General features: G+C 38.8%; 1 protein-coding gene across 1 annotated transcript in view; it reads right to left on the bottom strand.

Annotated features, from left to right (window-relative positions):
- The window catches only part of LOC137658680 (major facilitator superfamily domain-containing protein 6-like), a 108791-nt gene that overhangs the window by 5580 nt on the left and 80604 nt on the right, over positions 1–22607 (bottom strand). Inside the window, exons 7-8 of the mRNA XM_068393655.1 lie at positions 1816–2019; positions 1001–1168 (exon numbers count right to left, since the gene is read on the bottom strand). Coding sequence (XP_068249756.1) covers positions 1001–1168; positions 1816–2019 — 372 coding nt within the window. The remainder of the gene's footprint in view (positions 1–1000; positions 1169–1815; positions 2020–22607) is intronic.

The following is a 22607-nucleotide window of genomic DNA, read 5'->3' as shown; positions in this document are numbered from 1 at the left end:
ACTACTACCTCTCTCCCTACCCGAGGGACAGGGAGAGAGGGAGTAGTCATACCCTGGTTAAAGGGTCTACTTTGTCCTGCAGTGGCTGTATTTGTTCTTGTCTATATATATATATATATATATATATATATATATATATATATATATATATATATATATATATATATATATATATATATATATATATATGGATTGGTGATGGTGGGAAAACTTTGTCTGATTGCTCACAGCAAATCAACCTTGTAAGGGTGGCCCTGATCATGGCTTTGCTGTTCATGGCTTTGCTGTTCATGGCTATACACAAATAGTTTCACCACGTTAAAATATCCCCAATCAGAAAGGGATAAACAGTATATATATATATATATATATATATATATATATATATATATATATATATATATATATATATATATATATATATATATATATATATATATATATATATATATATATATATATATACTGTATATCCCTTCCTGATTGGGGATATTTTAACGTGGTGAAACTATTTGTGTATAGCCATGAACAGGTAGCATATATGTTTATATGTTCATATATGAAAATATAATTGTATATAAACATCAATATATAATAATATTTAGATGTATATTAATTCACTGTAACGTATCAAAATAGAAGCTATATAAATCACGAAACACTAAGGACATATTTTGCGATAAACTGTGTGTGTGGCATTTATTTACATTGAATGTCATGCTAGCAACGCCCATCTATCCCGGGGCAAGATGTCTGCGGTCTTCACATAAGCACTACTATTGGGTGAGATGGGTCTCACGCCATCTATTGTAGGATATCTTTGGTATGGGTGTGAGGAAAGTCAGTTCAATAATATACTGTAATATTTGATATAATGTTTAAGCATGGATGCTGTCGGAAGCTATTGAGCGGAGAGGTCCAAAAATGCAGCAAAAACGCATACGACATTTAACAAAATACAAAACCTAAGGTAATAAGTTAATGATCAGGATTTACTAACCTGCACCGAAATATATTATTGCAAACACTCCTCTGAAGGAAGCAATGACTTGTGTAGGAAAGAGCACTGCACAATACATGATGGCTGCTGTGTTTAGGAGGCCATTTGCCACTGAGTCGAGGGCCTCAAGTGGAAGAACCCACCATGGATCTTGAAGGAAACTAAGTCCTGGGGAGATATTTAGGTAATAATAGTGAAATGATAGTTCTGGGAATTGCAACTATGACTTAATATTACTCCATTTTCCATCTGCTTGAGTTACTTTATACATTATGGAAAACTGACAGTAATGAACACTGATCGTTTTGATATTTGATAACCTTATTTTGTAACTAGCTGAAGACACCAAACCAAGTCAATTATGCCCATTTGCTATTGATGATACCACCATTTATGTAAAACAATATATGGGACACCTTACAGTAGCAATAATCAAGTAATTACAGAATTTTTTTTTTTTTTTAAATCTAATGCAATAGGTTTTGTTTATTTACGAAAGCTTTCAAGACTTTTTTTTAGCAATTGGAAATTATGCAAAACTGGAATGTTAGGATTTATTTTAATAATTTATAGCATAAAAATTATCCTATTATAAATTACTTGAGAAACAAAACACTTGAAACTCTACATATATAATTTGCAATTGAGACATCAAGTAATAGAATAATTGAATTTACGTTATAACTTCAACTTCTACTTTTTTTTGCTATAATTTATATATTGTGGAGGTAATGATACCAAATGTTACCAAATATCAATGAACAGAACTCAAAACAAAAATAAAAGTTTCAAATTTTAATGAACGTGTGACATACCAAGGAATCTTATCCCATAAGCCAAAAGACCAAAGACGATCAGAGGTACATATCCAATCCTCTTGGTGAAATAGGATGCAGCAATGGTCAAAACGAATTCAAAAGGAGCCCCTACAGTCACTGTGAGGCCAATTAGGAAAGGTGTTGCTCCTAATGCAAACAAGTATCGGTACATAAATGTCTCGAGATACCCTACGAACATACCTGCGAACAAGAGAGATTAGATGATCAGAAATACTGGATAGACTCCACTTCGACGTGGTGGCTTATAACTCCTACATTGATATATCAGAAGAGTAAAATTTATTTATGATTATTTTTAATATTTTGAATACATTACAGTAGTCGAATTATTTTTGCAAACTACACAAACTAAGGAGGGTCAGGGTTACAAAATACAGTATTGCTGTATATGTAAAAATGACACAGATAGTGACAGTGTTCATGACCTACTAACTTATTAGATACTGTAGCATAAATGTAGATAAAATATGAACAAGTCTATGGTTTTCCTTCATAAGAGGACTTGATTAATCTCAATTCATAGAACAATGTAAAAGACTTATATATTAGTATTTCACATAGTGTTCATCTTAATGCAGTAATACCCCCAACTCCTTGTTAATTTCTTCAAGAGATCTACTGTGAGTCAATTTTTTATTTAGATCAGGTATTCGCCATATACAGTACTGTATAGTAACTTATAGGTCCCATATACATGAAAAAGTATATACACATATATTTGCAACTGGCTATTATGCTATAAAAACCAGATACCAAACATTAATAAGCTATACAGTACAGTCATGCTCCAGTACTGCGTGTTTCAGAATATTTGCGGCACAGAGATCCGCATTATATTTAGATAAAGTTTCAATATCTCTTGGTTAGGACTACTGTTCACAACCCAACATTTTCCAACTGTCCTCACTTTTGTGCATCTGGCCTTGATGGCGTATCATTTCCTGCACAAAGCCATTTTTCTGATAGACTCTCTCACTCTCCTAGTGTCCGTCATCTCGAAAGCATCTCCCAAATTTATTTGTCATCTTTGTCAACCATCCTGTGAGCTTATTTTATAGATGCCATGGCACTTGAGAGAACTGCTTCATATTCTCAAGCTTCCTCTAAGTGGTCGAGGAAAGTAATGACTCTTAAAGAGAAGATAGAAGTTCTCAATAAGTTTACAGCTCCCGCCTACTATTGTCATGTCTATAGGACACTATAGAACATTCAACATTTTGTGAAGCCAGCTCCTTCGGGATCTGTGCCTCAGGTTTCCAATTTGAGGTAGAACCTGCTGTTCTGTCTGTTTGCCAGCGTGCAACAATTTCAGCCCAGCCTTATTCATCTCTTCGTGGGCGAATTCCTCCTTTTGTAGGAGAACACAAGGCTGCTCGCCAACCTGTGGGAGGTATGACAAGCAAGAGTGCTTTACTCATGACACATCAGTGCATAGAAGCGCATACCCTAGACTCACAAGGAAGTCTAGTGCACTGTTGTGCATCCATCCACTAGTCACTAGTGAGGTGGGTGGGCAGTTTCGGTTGCACGCCAAGCTCCTCAGGGCGAGTTTGAAAGACCTTACTGGCTAAAATGAGTTGCTACGGCATAGCGTATGCCATAGGTACACGCTAATGAGGTAACACATACACACTCGCTGATGTGCTACGCATAATCACTAATATAGCAGACACAGGTGCTCACCAACGTTCGCCGTGCCTACGTATTGCAAAACGTTCGCGCCCACTACAACATGTGCTGGCCCTACTTTGGCAGTTGGTGAAAATGTACTCGCTTACGATCAGCAAGCTCTCCATTCACTCCTTCCTAAGGAAGTTATGGTAGGCTATTAGGACAGACCAGGTGGTTGTCCTTCTCCCTTCTTTAGGACTCCAATCAAGGTGAAAAAGCACTCACGCTGCGCCTAACAAGAGCCCCGTCCTTTTCTAAGGACAGCTCTTAGTTTGCTGACCTTGTTATGGCAGTACGGTAGGTGGTCTCAGGACCGCTCTAAGATCCCATGGTGTTACCCCAACAGGGTACACCTTCCATCCCTTTGGAGGTATCGGAGTCCTCTGGGAGGAATAGTTCTCCGTCACACCTAAGGCGCAATAGCACTGCGACAAGAAGGGCGTCTCATACGGTGGCACCATGCCCTCCTTTCCTTCAACGATCAGTTAGATACCCTCAGTACCTTGCTATTAAGGGCACTACCACAGGCTGTGACCCTGAGGGGGATAGGCTTTGTGTAATACCTATCAAGCCTCAAAAGTGTAAGCGTAGGGATCGATTGTCAATTCCCCCCCTGGGGGACTTCCAGCTACCCAGAACTAGTAGGGGCTCAAAGATTTCTGAGAGAGGTCTCTTTCAAAGACAACTATCGGCTTTCACCAATAAACTGGGATCAACCTAAACCTCTCGCTCCAGCCGTGGAATTTACAGTTACCTCCTCTCATACCTCCCAAGGTTGTTCAAGCTGAGGAACCTATGCAGAAGGAAGGCCTTTCTCTCCTAGCAAAGTTTACCATCAGGCAGCAAGAGAGAAAAGATGCGAAGAAGGTTTCAAAGGTTAGGCACTAGGCAATCGAGTAACCAGCTCCAAATCTGCTCCCATAAGACCAGAGGAATACAGCCTCCCTCTGAGGTCTCGTGTCTCTGCTGGCAAGTCAGTTGATGACTTTGACCTACCCGAGCTCCTAAAGATGTGAGCTCAGGGGGGGAGGGAGATCCTTTCGATGACAGTTTTGAACATTTTGATGAAATAATTCCTATGTCCAACAGTCCAAAGATCTCTCCCTTGGAGCAAAAGGACTCACGCCACGTCTTTCTACAGGTGCTGGCCTCTATTCAGAAGATCAACTCTTAAGGAGAACCGGGTTAAGTTCCTGCAGAGGGAAAGGAAACTGTCCTTGACCTCTTCTATGACACCCCCAGGCCCACCAAGAATAGGGTAGCATTGCCTTGTTCTATGGGGGTTAAGGGAGCCAAGAAGATGGCATATGCCATGGTGTCAGTAGTGTCACAGTCCCTCAGGTCAGTGAACTCATATCGTTTGCTTCCTCCACCGTATATAGGATAATGGAAGTACTATGAGATTGTGGAAGATGATCCATCACCCCTTTCTTCAGACCCAGCTATTTTTGCCTTGACTCAGAATATGCCCCTGGATAAGTTAGCCTCTTTTTCGGTGGATTTCTCTAACGACCACAAGAAGGAAGTAATGTGTGCTCAACCAGTGGATCAAGTGGGTTTTGAGTAAGCAGGATGCCATCATCTCAAAATTCCAGAGGCAGGTACTACAGAGAGAAGCTATGAAGCTTTGCAACTCCTCGATAGAGGACATTGAGGCAGTTGCAGAGAGATGAAGGAAGGTGAGTCAAGACTCCCTCCTCCATCGGACAATGACTTCTAATTCATATTTTGCAGTACCTATGCTACAAAGATCATCACTTGCAAAATGTCAAGGGCACCATAGGGGTTTAGAAGCAGGGGCTAAAACAGCCATTTAGGCTCAAGATTCAAGAGGTAGAGGAGGTAGAGGTGAAAGTCATGCCCGATTCCACAAAGGGGGCCATTCCTCTTACCAATTCACTGGTGGAAGGATGCTTACCGAGCAGGTAGAAGAGATAGATGTTCCACAGAGCTGAAACTGGGTCGGTCTCCTTCTTCCAAGCAGGATACCATGTCCCTTTCATAAACTCTCACCCTCCTCTAACCCAATATCCTTTGATGTTGAGTTCCTACACGAAGGGATACACAAAGGGTGAAGTCCAGATCATGCTAGAGAAGGATGCTCTCCAAAAGGTCCTAGGTGGGTCCCCAAGTTTCTATCATTGACTCTTGTAGAAAAGCCATCTGTAGGCTGGAGACCAGTCATAGATCTCTTAGCCTTGAATGGGTTTGCCCAACAAACCAAGTTTAAGATGGAGACGGCTCAGACAGTCAGATAGGCTGTCAGACCAAAGGACTATATAATAACACTAGATTTGAAAGATGCGTACTTCCAGATCCCTATTCATTCATCATCATGGAAGTATCTAAGATTCGTTCTGGACAACAAGATATACCAGTTCAAGGTGCTGTGCTTCAGCCTGTCCACAGGACCTCAGGTCTTCACACGGGTCTTTTCTCTAGTGTTGACCTGGGCGCACAAGAACGGCATTTTTTTACTTCGATACCTAGAGGATTGGCCGATTCTCACAGACTCAGTGGAGATCCTTTTCCTTCATTGAGATAAACTCCTCAAGGTTTGCCATAATCTGGGGACTGTGGTAGATCACGAGAAGTCTTCTTTGTAATCTTCACAAGACCTGGTATATTTCAGGATGAAAATACACATACAACTAGGGAAAGTCTTTCCCTCTATTGATAGAATGGAGAAATTGAAGCAGGCAGCTTGCCCCTTTCTATTGCAAGACACACGACCAGCTTATCGGTGACTAAGGCTGCTGGGCACGTCTCCTCCATAGAGCAACTAGTTCCCAACAGCCATCTACGAATCCGACCTTATCAATGATAGCTGAAGGCCTTTTGGTCTCAGCACAGAGAACCTCCAAACCTCCTGCTTCCTGGTTCCAATAGGATCCGACCAGAAGAGAGACCTGAGTTGATGGGCGTCAGATAGCAACCTGCTCAGGGGAGTAGACCTTCTCTCTCCTCCCCAGGAATTAATGCTCTTTACAGATTATTATTATTATTATTATTATTATTATTATTATTATTATTATTATTATTATTATTATTATTATTATTATTATTATTATTATTATCTTTATTATTATTAAGTAATCTACAACCCTAGTTGGAAAAGCAGGATGCTCCAACGGGAGAAAAATCAAGTGAGGAAAGAAAATAAGGAAATAAATAAACTAACATAGAAGTAATGAACAATTAAAATAAAAATATTTTAAGAACATTAACAATTTTAAAGTATATCTTTCTTACATAAACTATAAAAAGTTCAAAAAATTATAAAAACTAAAGGAAGAGAAGTAACATAGAAAACTGTACCCGGGTGTACCATCAAGCAAGAGAATTCTACCCCAAGACAGTGGAAAACCCTAGTACAGAGGCTATGGCACTACCCAATACTAGAGAACAATAGTTTGATTTTAGAGTAACCCTCTCCTAGAAGAGCTGTTTACCATAGTTAAAGAGTCTCATCTACCCTTTAAAAGAGGAAAGTAGCCACTGAACAATTACAGTGCAGTAGATAACCCCTTGGATGAAGAAGAATTGTTTGGTAATCTTTGTGTTGTCAGGTGTATGACAGGGGAGAATATGGAAAGAATGGGCCAGACTATTCTTTAGCTATGGAAAGCAGCTCTTCTAGGAGAAGGACACTCCAAAATCAAACCATTGTTCTCTAGTCTTAGGTAGTGCCACAGCCTCTGTACCATGGTCTTCCACTGTCTTGGGTTAGAGTTCTCTTGCTTGAGGTACACTCAGGCACACTATTCTATCTAGTTTTGCTTCCTCTTATTTTATTAAAGTTTTTATAGTTTATATAGGATATATTTATTGTAATATTACTGTTCTTAAAATATTTTATTTTTCCTTATTTCCTTTCCTCACTAGGCTATTTTCCCTGTTGGGGCCCCTGGGCTTATAGCCTCCTGTTTTTCCAACTAGGGTTGTAGCTTAGCAAGTAATAATAATAATAATAATAATAATAATAATAATAATAATAATAATAATAATAATAATAATAATAATGATAATAATAATAATAATAATAATAATAATAATAATAATGTGTAGGCAAAGGAAAAGTGAGCTATAACCAGAGAGAGGAGTCCAATGTCGTACTGTCTGGCCAGTCAAAGGACCCAAGAACTCTCTAGCATCAAAAGAAAGATGTAGGCTCATCTGTTGCTATGTTACATATCCGAGTGACAGTGCCACATAAACCTCCTGGAAATGAGAGCGCCTTTCTATTCTTCAAGTAATTCATTCTGCTCCTTTCAGGACACTCCGTGGTGCTGATGAGCGACAACACCACGTTAGTGGCATACATAAACAAGCAAGGAGGTACATTTTCACAGCCCCTGGACCACCTAGCTGTGGAGATACTAAGATGGATGAAAGACAACTCGGCAGCACTATCACCCTGCTTCATCCCAGGGCATGAGAAACATTCTGCCGGACAGACTCAGTTGGCTCTGAGTGGCCTTTGAAACCTCAGATAGCCAAAAAAGTCTTGACTTTGTAAGGTTTACTGACAATAGACCTGTTTGCGAAGTCCCTCAATCAGAAACTTACGGTGTACTGCTCACCACTACCGGATCCCCAAGCCATCTGGCAGGATGCATTTCAACATCCATGGGACAACATGGACGACCACATGTTTCCCTTCCCTCTCCCCTTTGCTTAGTAAGGAAGTTTCTGTACAAGGTAAGGGCATCACAAGATCTCTCGATGACCCTCATAGCTACGATGTAGCAACATGCAGAATGGTTTCCAGGCCTTATACATTTGGTCACAGAGTCTTCGAGGGAGCTCCCTCCATTTCTCAATCTGCTCGGACAACCACACACACAGGTATACCATAAGGCAGTAGCTTCACTACGTCTTCATGCCTGGATGTTATCCAGCATCTCCTTCCATCAAAAGGCTTTTTGTAACCAGTTGCAAAGAGGATGTCCGGGGAGTCATCCTCCTCCATCTATCAGGCAAAGTGGTCTATCTTCTGTGGTTGGTGTCGTATAATGGGTATCGCTCCTCTCAAAGCCACTATCCCAGCGATAGCAGAGTAGCTCTTGTACCTCAGGGTGGAAAAACTCTGATTGGTCATGGCGGTGAAAGGTTACTGCTCAGCCTTGAGCCTCACCTTTAGATTAAGGGGGAGTTAATATTTGCTCTTCGATGAAATTGTCTCTCCCCATAAAGAGTTTCAAGTGCACTTGCCCTCAGTTGGAAGGCAGATCTTTCCCTTGGACTCCTCTGATCGTCCAGCACTTTGCAGCAGAAGAGGATCTTGAGAGTCTCAATGATGGGCTGGGCATTGGCGATGGGGGTGATTTAACCAACCTGGCAGATTCAACCATACCGCTAAGGCCAGTTCTGAGAGACCAGGCCAAGACTGGACCCCTGTAAGCCTTCTTTATTTCAGTTTTTCTCCTTGCTTTATCAGAATTTTGTTGATGACCACCATTAAATTAAAACATTGACCAGGTTTTGCACTTTCTTCAAAATTAGACACCATCACCCCCTGGCAGACCAGGCTCCCACCCCTACTACAAAGTAAAAAAAAGCTCTTAATTTCTGCTTCATAAACACACTTTTAACAGCAATGAAGACTTTGAAGTAAAAGAAAATAAATTGATTTCAAAACAAAATTCCATCAGCAGTACAGAAACATTCAACCATAACATAATAAATTTCATAATGAAACATTTACAAAATTTATTTACATATCAGAATTATGAAGAAAATAAATATATATATATATATATATATACTTTTCATTATTTGGTAGAAAATGGAATATACAGTACTATATATCTATATCTATATTTATATATATATACATATATATATATATATATATATATATATATATATATATATATATATATATATATATATACATATACAAAATATATTTATATATATATATATATATATATATATATATATATATATATATATATATATATATATATATATATATATATGTATATATATATATATATATATATATATATATATATATATGTGTGTGTATATATATGTATATACTGTATATAATTATATATATACATATATATATATATATATATATATATATATATATATATATATATATATATATATATACATGAATACACACATACACAGACACACACACACACACACATATATATATATATATATATATATATATATATATATATATATATATATATATATATATATATATATATATACATATATATATATATAAACATATACATATATATATATATATATATATATATATATATATATATATATATATATATATATATATATATATATATAATGTTTCTTTAAATTTGTATGACTTTTAGAATTTTAGGTGGGATTCTCGACAGCAAATTTATTTTTGAGAAACACATAAGGTCTGTGTCTTCTTCAATTCCAAAGAAAATTGGCTAATTGAGAAAGTCTCACAAGGTTTTCGTTGATCAATCTATTCTGAAGAAGTGTTTTAATTCTTTCATTTTACCTTGTTTCGAGTACTGTTCTGTCTGGTGTTCAGCTGTTGATTCTCATCTTAATTTGTTGGACAGAAACTTATGGTCTATTAAATTTCTTATTCCTGATCTTGATATTGATCTTTGGCACCGTCGTTCAATTAGTTCATTATGCATTTTGCATAAGCTTTTTCAAAACTCTGACCATCTTTTACATTCAGATCTCCCTGGACAATTCTATCCTGTTCGTAATACTAGGCAAGCAGTGAATTCTAGTCGCCAGGCCTTCTCCATCATGAGGCTAAATACTACATAGTATTCTAGAAGTTTTATTTCAGCTGTGACCAAGTTGTGGAATGATCTTCCCAATCGGGTAATTGAATCAGTAGAACTTCAAAAGTTCAAAGCTGCAGCAAATGTTTTTATGTTGAACAAGCTAACATAAGTCTTTTTATAGTTTATATATGCCATATCTGTCTTGACGTTGTTACTCGTTTTAGAATGATTTATTGTTAATTTTTTCTCAGCATTTATCTATTTCCTTATTTCCTTTCCTCACTGGGCTATTTTTCCCTATTGGAGCCCTTGGGCTTATATCATCTTGCTTTTGGAATTATTGCATAGGTTCTTTCAACTAATTTGAGAAACTGAGAAAATGTATTGGTATCATAATTATATATATATATATATATATATATATATATATATATATATATATATATATATATATGTGTGTGTGTGTGTGTGTGTGTGTGTGTGTGTGTGTGTGTGTGTGTGTGTGTGTATGTGTGTATATAAATAACTTCAAAATACCGAAGTACCATAAAATACAATTTTACGTTTATTGTTATATATACCAAATTAGTTGAAACAACTCATGCAACAATTCTAGTTTTTGCAATATATGTATATATGCTGCGTGACTGGTCTGGTAGTTCGGTAGTTTTAAGTTATTTACATTTTTTTCTGGTTTATTATTCTGAATTTATAAAGTATTTTACAATCTTCACTCTCCAAGGAGCAACATCTAAATAGAAAAAACCATAGCCCATAGAAATGCACTCTTCGATATTGTCTACACGAGGAAGAAAAAAGTATTCACACGTCTATATATACATGTTTGATGGTTATGCTGATGATAAGAACATTTTGTGAGAAGAGAAATCTCTGCAAAGCTCGGATACACGTTAGAAATCGTGAAGTGGTAAAACAAATTAAGGAACACACGCATGCAGCCTCGGCATCTAATGTTGAAAGAGAGATAGTTATAACAAAAATAAAAGTGCAAATTACTGAAACTTCACAAGTAATTAACGAGTACCTTGTAAATTTGCCTGGAGCTTGTCAAGGAGTGATACCTATCACCCGATCGCTAAAGAAAATTCTGCATAGGAAGCGGAAAAAAATTGCCGATTTCCCAGGAAATCTGAGCAATTTAGAACTGGTAATACCCGATAGCTTTAATACTTATCATGTAACTGATAGTATCGAAGAACAGTTTTTATTAGCTGATATATATATATATATATATATATATATATATATATATATATATATATATATATATATATATATATATATATACATATAAATATATATATATATATATATATATATATATATATATATATATATATATATATATATATACATATATATATATATATATATATATATATATATATATATATATATATATATATATATATATATATATATATATATATATATATATATATATATATATATAGCCTACACATATATACTTATGTATATATATATATATATATATATATATATATATATATATATATATATATATATATATATATATATATATATATATATATACATATACATATACATATATATTATACACACACCAGGTTAGGCTACAGTTTTTTAACATTTAGCAAATTAATTTTCTTGCTTGGTTTATGATAAATTCATGAATTACATTTTAAAAATTCATTCCCATCAGTGTTTTAGACTCAATGCTGAGGATTGCCAAATTTGAAAGTCTCTCCTGGCCCATAGTATTTCTCAGTAATATCTTAATGAGCTTCAATTTGCTGAAAGATCTTTCGCATGAAGCAACTGATACCCCTACAGTCAATAATACACTAAGTGCCACTCGGAGGTTAACGAATCCTTCACCATATTTCATTATAAAACTAAGGCTGATTCTATGTTTCTGTTCCTTACCTAGAACTTTACACCTTTTATCTCTTGGCATAGTTCTGATGCTTCAGGTCTTCGTCATATTTTTGCTCCATGCCTTTGCTCACTGCATCAACTTCTTCGTTTTTGCCAAATAATTCTTTAGGGCGCAGGAAATGTAAAAGAAAATGTAAAAGAAAACGAAGATATTTAGAAGCAAACATTTCTAAGTGGATGATTTTCGTTATCAGAATGATAAATTCTATTACAAAAAGAAAAACAATCGGTGAAATATTTCAATTTCTGTTGGTTTTAATGGCTTAATTGCAAAAATCATAACTTGCGATAACAAATTTCAAAGATTTTATCCTTTACCCGCTAATTATTATTACAGTATTTCAATCTTGTGGGGCAGCAAGTCCAGGCTATTTTTACCAACCCAGGGCATTTGCACCCCCCCCCCTGCTTTCCCCCATGTGAGGGCCCTATGGCAGACCCCATCATGTGCAGACATATGCCAGGCTGACACTTGCACGACTTTTTGCCATGAATTTGTCGTGGAAAGTCGTGACATTTTGTGGCACGAACTGGAAAATAAAAAAAAAAAAAGAAAATTACCTCAGAATCACAGCTCACCTGTCCACATTGACACTAACTGGCACGACGAGTTCATGACGAGTCATGCATAGTTTTAGCATAGTTTGTGCACTTCCCACATTGTCCCGACGAGTTCGCGAACAGTTCGTGCATAGTTCACGCCGCGTTCACGAAATTTTGTCGTGACCAAAATTTTGAACATTTCAAAATTCTCGTCATGACATGCCACGATGTCACGACAGGTTCACGACGAGTTCACTCCAGTTCACGACGAGTTCACGGCAGTTCACGACTCGAGTCGTGACAATGTGTGCCACAAATTCATGCAAGTGTCAGGGTACCTTTAGTCTGCTAGGAGTCGGGCTCCAGTGATCCGCTTTTAAGTCTCCGATATTTGTGGGTAATGGGTGATGCCGGGTATTTGAGTCATTGGTGAGAATGGTAACTAACCCCACTAACCAGTGTACGCCCACCTAAAGAGAGGCACCCCGTCTGTAATAGAAGACTGGTTCCCGCTGAAACCTCTTCCCATGTTGAGCTACATGCGATAGGAGGACTGGCATCCTCTGATAAGAGTGGATAACTGCTTTCTGTTTCTTTGACAACTAATCCCTTTGATGACGATCTGGAAAGTATGAACATGGATCTTGGCATAGAAAACTCCAACTCAGGTTCTAATATAGCAATGTTAAAAACTTATTTGCATCATGTAAAGAATGGTTATAAGAAAAGATTAGAGAAGAAGAGAGAGAAAGTTAGAAATGGTGACAGGGCAGAAAAATATAGAAAAGCAGAAATATTACCTACCACTGTGAATTAGTGAATTGTGTGAAATTGTTTAGTTTGTAATTTGCAAACGGAAGACATGAGCATCTGAATACTTTTAATGTTAATAGGATAATAGCTAATATATGAGGAGGGCAGCCAAAAATTTTTCCCCAGGGAAATAGAAGTCTCTTGATAGAGAAACTGTCCTCACTACGAAGCGAAAGATTAATAGCATTTTCAGCATTGGAGGGTCAAAGTGTCAAACGATTTTTGCACCCTTTTTCAATCAGAGTAGAGATGTGATATATGCTCCAAAATGGTTAGGGATAAAGGAAAAAGTAATTGAGGATGAACTGAAAAGTCAAGTAATAAAAGCAATTAGAATGAGAGAGTTGGTGAATGCATTCCTCTTGCTACTTAGGTTGTAACTTTTGATCTATGTAGACTACCTAATTATATTAAAGCTAGTTGGCTATCTTTGAATGTGAAACCATACATCCCTTCGCCATGTTACTATTGGTGAATGTATGGACATCAAAGCCAAAAGTGTAAAGAAAAATTAATAATAAGCCAGGTGTCTGTGCAAACTGTGGACAAAGTAGTCACAGAGCATGTACAGAACGTTCATGTTGTATTCATTGTGGGGAAGCACACCCAGCAACATCAAAAAGCTGTGTCAAGATTATTTTTGAAAAGGAAATTCAGGCCATTCGAACCATGGAGAGAGTGACTTTTAAAGAGGCTCGCAAAAGAGGTCTTCAAAAACAGATAAGGCCAGAGTAACCTATTCATTGATTTTGAAGAAAAATTTGCCCAAACGCACTGACGAAAATAGTATTCCTGATTCCAACAAAAAGAAAGATGTAAAAGTACTACACAAGATGAAAGCCCTATTGTAAATTTATGTTAGGAAAGTGTAGAAAAATGAAAACAAATGCCTAAAGAACAGAAATATATCAAAAAACCTTGTGGATCCAAAGAAAGCTTAGAACATCTGCTTGAGGAACCGAATAAAACTAATCTAAAGCTACCTGCATCGTTAGAAAAGGTGCTAAGTTCATCTAAAAGTATTCTAGATATTGACATAAGACGTCATTAGACAATAACAACATGGAAGAAGACAGTGTATTACCGGACGCTGTCAATCATCTTAAAGAAAATAGAAAGAGAGAAAGAACACCAGAAGGGAGACCATCAGGAAATATTTGACTTGGACAGACGGGTCAGGAAATGTGCTCTGAAACTAGAAGACAAGTCACTTATTGCTAAATTTAGTGCTGGCAATATGATGGCGCAAGATGCCCTGTACCATGTGAAGTGTCTGGTTTACCTCTATAACAAATCAAGGGACACAAAGAGAACATTGGATGACCAGGATGATATGTATCATGACATAGCTCTCGGAGAATTGGTGTCCTACATCGATGATGCCCGCATAGACTCTCACGTGGCACCAGTATTCAAGCTGGCAGATCTAACAAGTTTGTACAGCAACCGGCTGAAACAGCTTGGAACAGTCTTGCCTGGATGTGTCCACTAGACTAAACTCAAGTACCGGATCATGGCATATTTTCCGGACATGAAGGAGCACAAACTCGGCCGAGATGTTCTGTTTGCTTTCAACAAGGACATCGGGCTAATCCTTCACAAGGCCTGTGAACACGATGCTGATAGTGATGGTGTTCATCTTGCTAAAGCCACGAACATAGTCCGAAGAGATATGTTGAAGATGAAGACAGCTTTCAGTGTATCATTTGACGCCCTCTGTCAAGAATAATCGGTGCCAAATTCTCTCCTGGCACTAGTTGCTATGATCCTGAATGGTCCCTCGATCCAAGAGCAGTCAGGCCACGCATCTACATCAACACCGACTCTTACAATCTCAGAGCTCCTCATGGTGTGAGAGGTGACGGAGGAGCTGTAGGTTTGACAGAGAATCCCACTGCATTACAGCGCTGGATGGTGTTTGGTCAAGAGACGGCCAGAGTAATCACTGAGTTCCAGGCCACATCAGAGACCAAGAAGGCTGATCACAAACACCACGAGCAGGCCAAGCACACACAGGTAGCCTTTGCTAGAGATTTGCGTTCACTTACTCAAGTCATAAGGGAGAAGGGCAACCCATTTTGTGATGACAGCAAGGATCTCCTGGTGCTAGACAGCAGAGACCTGGCAGACCCAGCGGTTATCAACACTGTACATGAGATCAAGAAGCTGGGACAAGAACAGCATGACTCCTATGTCCATGAGAGACTTGTCAACCAGACAAAGCCAATCATGACCCCATCAAGAGAAACAGCCTCCCTCTTTTCAGCGGACCTCCAGTAAGAGATAAGTCAAGAACACAGCTGGAGATGTCATCTCTGAAGAACGACTGCTCCCTGTTCTCTAAGTAGTTCATTGTGTCCCAAATATGTGATGGAGATCTTGATGAGTTCTTTGCACACGAGAACCAAGCATGTCCCCTGCACTGTCCCACATGGGCAAGATGAAACTTGGAACAAAATCTGATCTGGTTGGCTGCTTAGAAGATCTGGTCCGTCCACAGGAGAATGCTGTTACCGCTGCTGCTGCTGCTAGTCCAGCAGTTGAAGTCATCGTACTTGATAGGGCAGCAATCATCAATATGCTGCCACCAGGCCCAGCAAAGACCTTCAACGACTATGCATTACAAGTATCCTTGCCATACATCACATCTCAGCTGCAGCATACCAGCAGGGTGGATATTGTCTAGGATGAATACCTCACAGACAGTTTGAAGGCAGGCACTAGGAAGAAGCGAGGCAAATGCATCAAAAGACAAGTCAAGCCATCTAGTTCCATTCCTGGAAACTAGTAGACCTTTCTTTGCACAGATGAGAACAAGATCGAGCTTTTTGACTTCCTAGCCACCAGGATAGCAACAACAGACACAGACAAACATGTCATCAGCACCCACCACAAAGATGTGGTTTGTACACAGGCCCGAGATGTTGCTGGCCTTGCCCCCTTGTAGCCACAAGGAGGCTGATACAAGAATGCTACTTCATGTTGAAGACGCTGTGAGGCAGGGATACAGCAAAGTGTCAATCCGCACGTTAGACACTGATGTCATGGTTCTTGCAGTGACAGCAGCTGGACGTCTGGACATTGATGAGCTCTGGGTTGCCTTTGGCACAGGAAAGAACTTCAGGTTTTTGGCCGCTCACAAGATGGCTGTACCACTGGGACCTAACAAGTGTCGAGGGTTGCCATTCTTCCATGCCCTCACTGGATATGTCACCGTTTCAAGCTTCGGAGGCAGGGGGAAGAAAAAAGCATAGGAAACTTGGAAAGCCTGTGATGAGGTCACTGATATCACTGCCGCATTCTGTGCCTTGGCTGCCTCGCCAACTTCTTCAGCCATAGATGACCACAGGGATGCATTGGAGCGTTTTGTTGTTTTGCTCTATGATCGCAACAGTAGTCAGGAAAATGTCAATGAGTCTCGCAAGCACCTGTTCTCCCAGACTGGCAGATCAATAGATGCTCTCCCACCAACTCGAGAAGCCCTGATACAGCACATCAAGAGAGCTGTGTACCAAGCCGGCTACTGTTGGGGCCAGATGATGGTATCCACACCAGAGACTCCATCGCCCAGTGACTGGGGTTGGGTTCACACCGATAATGGCTGGGACATATACTGGACAACCCTCCTACAGGCAACTGAAGCATTTTGGCAACTACTAAGGTATGGCTGCAAAAAGGAATGCAGAGGACAGGGCAAGTGTGCCAAGGCTGCACTCCAGTGCACAGCTCTATGTTAATGTGGTGGGGAGTGTACGAGAGAGTAAAACCATGTATTGGGACAAGAGAGATCACAAATGCTAATTACATGTATAATAACGTGTACACATACATCAATGCATATAGTAGACTTTGTTACCAGGATCTAAAGGTTCCACTGTATAATTTCGACTCTTTCTGTATATTTGTTTATTTTTATAATTTTGTATAATATAAGTTGATGTTAGGTTTAAACAGAAGCACTTCCTCTGAGTTCAAGCGTGTTACATAAGTAACAGTCAATCCATGGTACTTGATAAAAAATTTTTTTTGAAGAGTTTGTTGAAGAAAACCATCCAAAAGTAAAAAAATGCACAAAATAAAAAATAACCAAATAAATGGTTTCTTTACATTTTGTTACCTTTATTTGCTGTCTCTTATTTGCTACAATAAGTATTAGGTGAATAATGCCACTAGTAAGCTTTTTCAATAAGTAAATATGGTTGTATTCATATGTATCCTAAGTCACATAGCCTACAACACAAAATCGGCCATTTTGTAAAATGACTGCCATTTTGGCCCTGAAAAGTATCTGGAATGTCCATATATCCAAAAATCTTTGTAAGATACTGCCCTAGCAGTGTGCCAAATTTCATGCTTGTATCACCAAAGGCACATTTTTTTCACATATCTGCCCGACTATACAGTAAAATAGAAAAAGCATTCGCCAAAGACATTCACCACTGCCCTAACCTAGCTATATAAAAAAAGTAAACAAACCACCTCAATTATACCAACAGTCTTTCTCACAACATACAATCATTACACCATCTCTCTCTCTCTCTCTCTCTCTCTCTCTCTCTCTCTCTCTCTCTCTCTCTCTCTCTGTGGATTTGGCAAACAAACAGAATAAAAAAAAAAAAAATAATCCTCCACAGTGCCTAGTGATCATATGATAAAGGATAAAGGTGTCTTGTTTCAATTCCATTTTCATCACAATAGATGCTCATCGGATCGTCAGCTGGGCAAGCCCAACCCCCCACTGTGGTGCCCAACCACAGCAGTGGCCTTCCCAGTAAATAGCTTAAACTCACAGTCCCAGGCAGGGATCGATCTGCTGCCATGCGTATGCGAGGCGAACACGTTACCTTTGTACTAGCCAGGAGGCTAGTACAGGCTACAATAGAAATGTAATATGCATAGTGAAAGTAAGAAATAGTTTTGGAACTTGTGGATAGAATTAAAATATGTGTTGGCATAATGTGATGTAGTAGTGACGATAAGCTATATTAATGAATAGTATGAAAAATAATGGCAATCAAATGAGGGGATTGATATTAGGTTTCATTATTATTATTATTATTATTATTATTATTATTATTATTATTATTATTAGCTAAGCTACAACCCTAATTGGAGAAGTAGGATTATATACAGTATACCCAAGGGCTCCAACAGGGGAATATTAGCTCATTGAGGTAAGGAAAGGAGGAAATAAATAAACAGTATGAGAAGTGATAAACAATTCAAATAAAATATTTTAGAACAGTAACAACATTAAAACAGTCTTTCATATATAAATTATGAAAAAGACTTACGCCAGCCTGTTTAACATAAAAACCTTTGCTACAAGTTTTAATTCAGGGAACACACGGGAAGTATTCGTAATAAAAAAGAAAGTAGGCTATAATAGAAAGAGATGCACGCAGAAATAGTAGGCTCAGAGAGAGAGAGAGAGAGAGAGAGAGAGAGAGAGAGAGAGAGAGAGAGAGACTAAAAGGATCTGAAGGAAAGTAATCCTAATACAATTGAGAGAGAGATGCAGGATTACTTGGAAACCTAATGATTTTAGGTGCTTTCTCAGGTCTTTTTGGCACACTCATAAGCAGAACAGCATGGCATTGTGTACTATTACGTCACTAATTATATGTAAAACAGAAAGAAAGAGTTTGCACATAATAATCCGTCTTGCCGGCCACTGGCCACTGAGAGACTGGTTCAAGTGGTTAGCAGGTAGCCTGTCACCTGATAACAAAATGGTGCACATCAAAGCAGTATATGGTAACTCATATGACGTATGACGAAACTCTTGTTTATATAACGGATTTTAAGAAAGGTAAAAAATCTATTTTTGGGTGAGATAGCCATGTCGCCCTGAAGGAAGGTTCCTTTAGTTAGCTTTCTAAGGGATGTTTGCTACAGTGATACTCCCAGAGAATTAACCTTAGGTCTCCAGAATTCTAACTCCTGGTGCGAGTATCCTTAATATATCTTTAAGGATATCGCATAAAATCAGGGGACGTATTTTTTTTATACGATACATAGCAGTCTTCACACCGAATAGATTTAACTCTGAGGGGAAAGAGTGGCGAACGAAAGGGGAGCCGTTATCAAGGTACCCGGTAGACCCCCTCCCCGTACTACTACGGCTCATTATTCCTAGTTCCATTTAAGCAGGAATAGCCGAAGATAGAGTAGTTTCGGGTGGGGTCGTTTTAAGAAAGAAGGGTGGGTCCATCATGACGACATGGCTATCTCATCCAAAAATAGATTTTTCACTTTGCTAAAAAATCATAATTTGGGCTCGGCTATTTCATCCCGATGGAAGCTTACCAGAGAATTAACTTGAAAGTAATATATCTGTGGATTTGTAAAAGTGCCTTTACTCTGAATGAGTTCCTTATAAGGTCTCCTAGACCTTTATATATGACATTACTGTTGTCTGCCATATCCACTAAGCTTTGAACTAGCTTAGGACTTCCTGCCCCTTGCAGGGAAAGTGTCGACTTTGACTATAAGGATTCAAAGTTTGTATCTCCATAGAAACGGAAGGTAATACTTAGAGATTACCCTTCTCATGCCTTGGAAATCTGTACTCTGATTTCAAGTTGGGCCCTTCTAGGGTTTAATTAAAACTCTACTACGCTTTATTCATCTGTAAATGAGATAGCAGCAATAAGACGCAAATACGTTTAGTATTTTATCTTGCAACTAGATTATCAAATATAAATTAGTTACAATCGGGTATGAATCTGATCCGGCATTGAAAACACACCAGGGTCCATATTTTCTCTTGTCGAAAAAATATGTAATTTCATCGAAATGATGCCACTCAATGGAGATGTGAAACCAAATCTGATTGATTTTGTACGGATTTTGGAAATTCATGAACACTGTGACATAACGTTCACTCAGCACTGGTGTTATCGGTCAGATATGCACCTATATGGAACAGTGTGTTAATCATCGTTGTGATTTGCCCTTAAAGGTAAATATACCCATGCACCCGATGCCCTGCAAAGTCCCAAAGCAGTTCACTGTTCATCGCAGCGCTAGACGACTGGTTTTATAACACTACCCGCCGCCACCACAACATGTTTTATTTCATGTTCTTGTTTCGTATAGTATCTGTAAAAGATCTGGGTGATCTCCGCCCAGTGTATGAGCGGAGTCTACCAAAGCCCCTGTGTTGGAAGAAGTGCAGTGAAGAAGCAATTTTCTTTGGATCGTGACCTGCGGGTGAGCTGTCACGATCCACTCTGCGAAAAATTAGGTGAGTTTTGCTCTCAGTTGTCTTACGGATAGATTTTGATCCTGAGGTTTCGCCTCGGAAGAGCTGTCCTTCCTTGAAGTCTGAAGTTCTACGAAGATAGACCTTAAGACACTCTACTGGGCATAAAGAGACATCTTCCTTCAGTGGGCAGATTCTACAAGGACCCCACCTCTTGGTGGGTAGCTCGTTTTTGGCAAGAAAGGCAGGATCAGGAAAAGGGTTCAGTTCTCCTGTGTCTAAGAACTGAATATGACCCACATCCCTGATAGGGCCAATATTTCACTACCACTAGCCCCTGAGGCTATTGTGTTAGCTCCTTTAGAGTACAATCCTCATTGTTTAGGTTCGAAGCATAGTTCAAGACTTTGACCAACGACGATGTAATGGGCTCTGGAGGGGTTGCCGGCTTGGGTCTAGTTCATGCATTGGCACCTTATAGAAGGTTTTGCTTGTGAGGTCCACCTCAAAGAGGTATAGAAGAGGTCTAGTCAGGGCCGACTTACACGCGGTTATCGTAGTGGAAGTCAGGCCTTGTTCAAGTAGGTAAATGAAGAAAGAGAGACAGAAATCTGTCGAAATTTCTGTTGTTCTTCTTGTTTTCACAAAGCATACCCATTTCTTCCAAGACGATTCACATTGTCTCCTGGTTGAACTTGACTTATACTCTACATTGAAGTCGACCTTGTCCTTCGAGATCCCAAACTTTTTGTTCGCTGCTAGGGCAAAAAAATAATGAGATGTAGGTTGTTGGTTCTCGACGATGAAACATAAACAGTCGACTTCTGCACCAATTGGGATAAAACTGAGTTCGGGTGAGGAAACAGCTTCAGTTTCAATTTTAGAGCTAGAGGGAACCAATTGTTTTTTGGCCATTTGGGGGCCGCTACTGTAGCTGTTCCTCTAAAGGATCTTAGCTTGTTGAGGACTTTTAGCAGGAGATTGGTTGGTGGAAACAAGTAAATCCAATTCCATCTGTTCCAGTCGAGAGACATGGCGTCTATCGCTTCTGCTTGAGGTTCTCGTAAGGGGCTACATAATGAGGTAGTTTCTTGTTGTCGCTCGTTGTGAAGAGGTCGATCTGCAGTTCCAGGACTTTTATCGAAATAAAGGAGAATGAGTCTGTGTATAGGGACTATTCTGTCTCTATCAGCTTTCGCCTGGATAGAGCATCCGCCGTCACGTCGCGGAACCCTTGAAGGTGAACTGCTGATAAATGCTATCTTTTCTTCCTTGCCAGGCGTAAGATGGCTTAACATCACATGATTGATGTGAGGTTATCCCGAGCCTTGTCAGTTTAGACATTTTACTATCATCTCGTTTTCCAGGACAAGTCTGATGTGGACTGTTCTGCGAGGGGATAGTCTCTTCAACGTCAGGAAGACTGCCATAGCCTCGAAGATGTTGATGTGAAAGTTTTGAACTGGTGTGACCAATTCCTTGCACTTTCATTTCTTGCGAATGACCTCCCCATTCTTCCAGGGAAGCGTCCGTGTGTATCACCACTGATGTTTGTGGTGGTTGTCAGTGCTAGGCTCTTACCTGTTAACCACAGCCTTAATAGCGTGCGCAATCGGGTCGGGGTCAACCTTTGTTGATCTCTTCAAGTGTTTGATGCGTATCTTCTCCAGACTCCTGACGTATCCTTGTGAACTGGAGAGACTTCAATACTCTCTCATGTTGGCATCTTGAAATCCTAGTGTGTTGGATTAGTCTCTTGACAGATGCTGCTAATTCTCTCCTCTTCTTTAATGGAATGGAGAGGTGGTGTGATTGCAAGTTCCCATGGATTC

The sequence above is a fragment of the Palaemon carinicauda genome, chromosome 19 (assembly GCF_036898095.1).
Source record: "Palaemon carinicauda isolate YSFRI2023 chromosome 19, ASM3689809v2, whole genome shotgun sequence".
In the NCBI taxonomy this organism is placed as follows: domain Eukaryota; kingdom Metazoa; phylum Arthropoda; class Malacostraca; order Decapoda; family Palaemonidae; genus Palaemon; species Palaemon carinicauda.
Note: the sequence above shows the minus strand (reverse complement) of the source record. Positions and strands in the feature narration are given on the sequence as shown.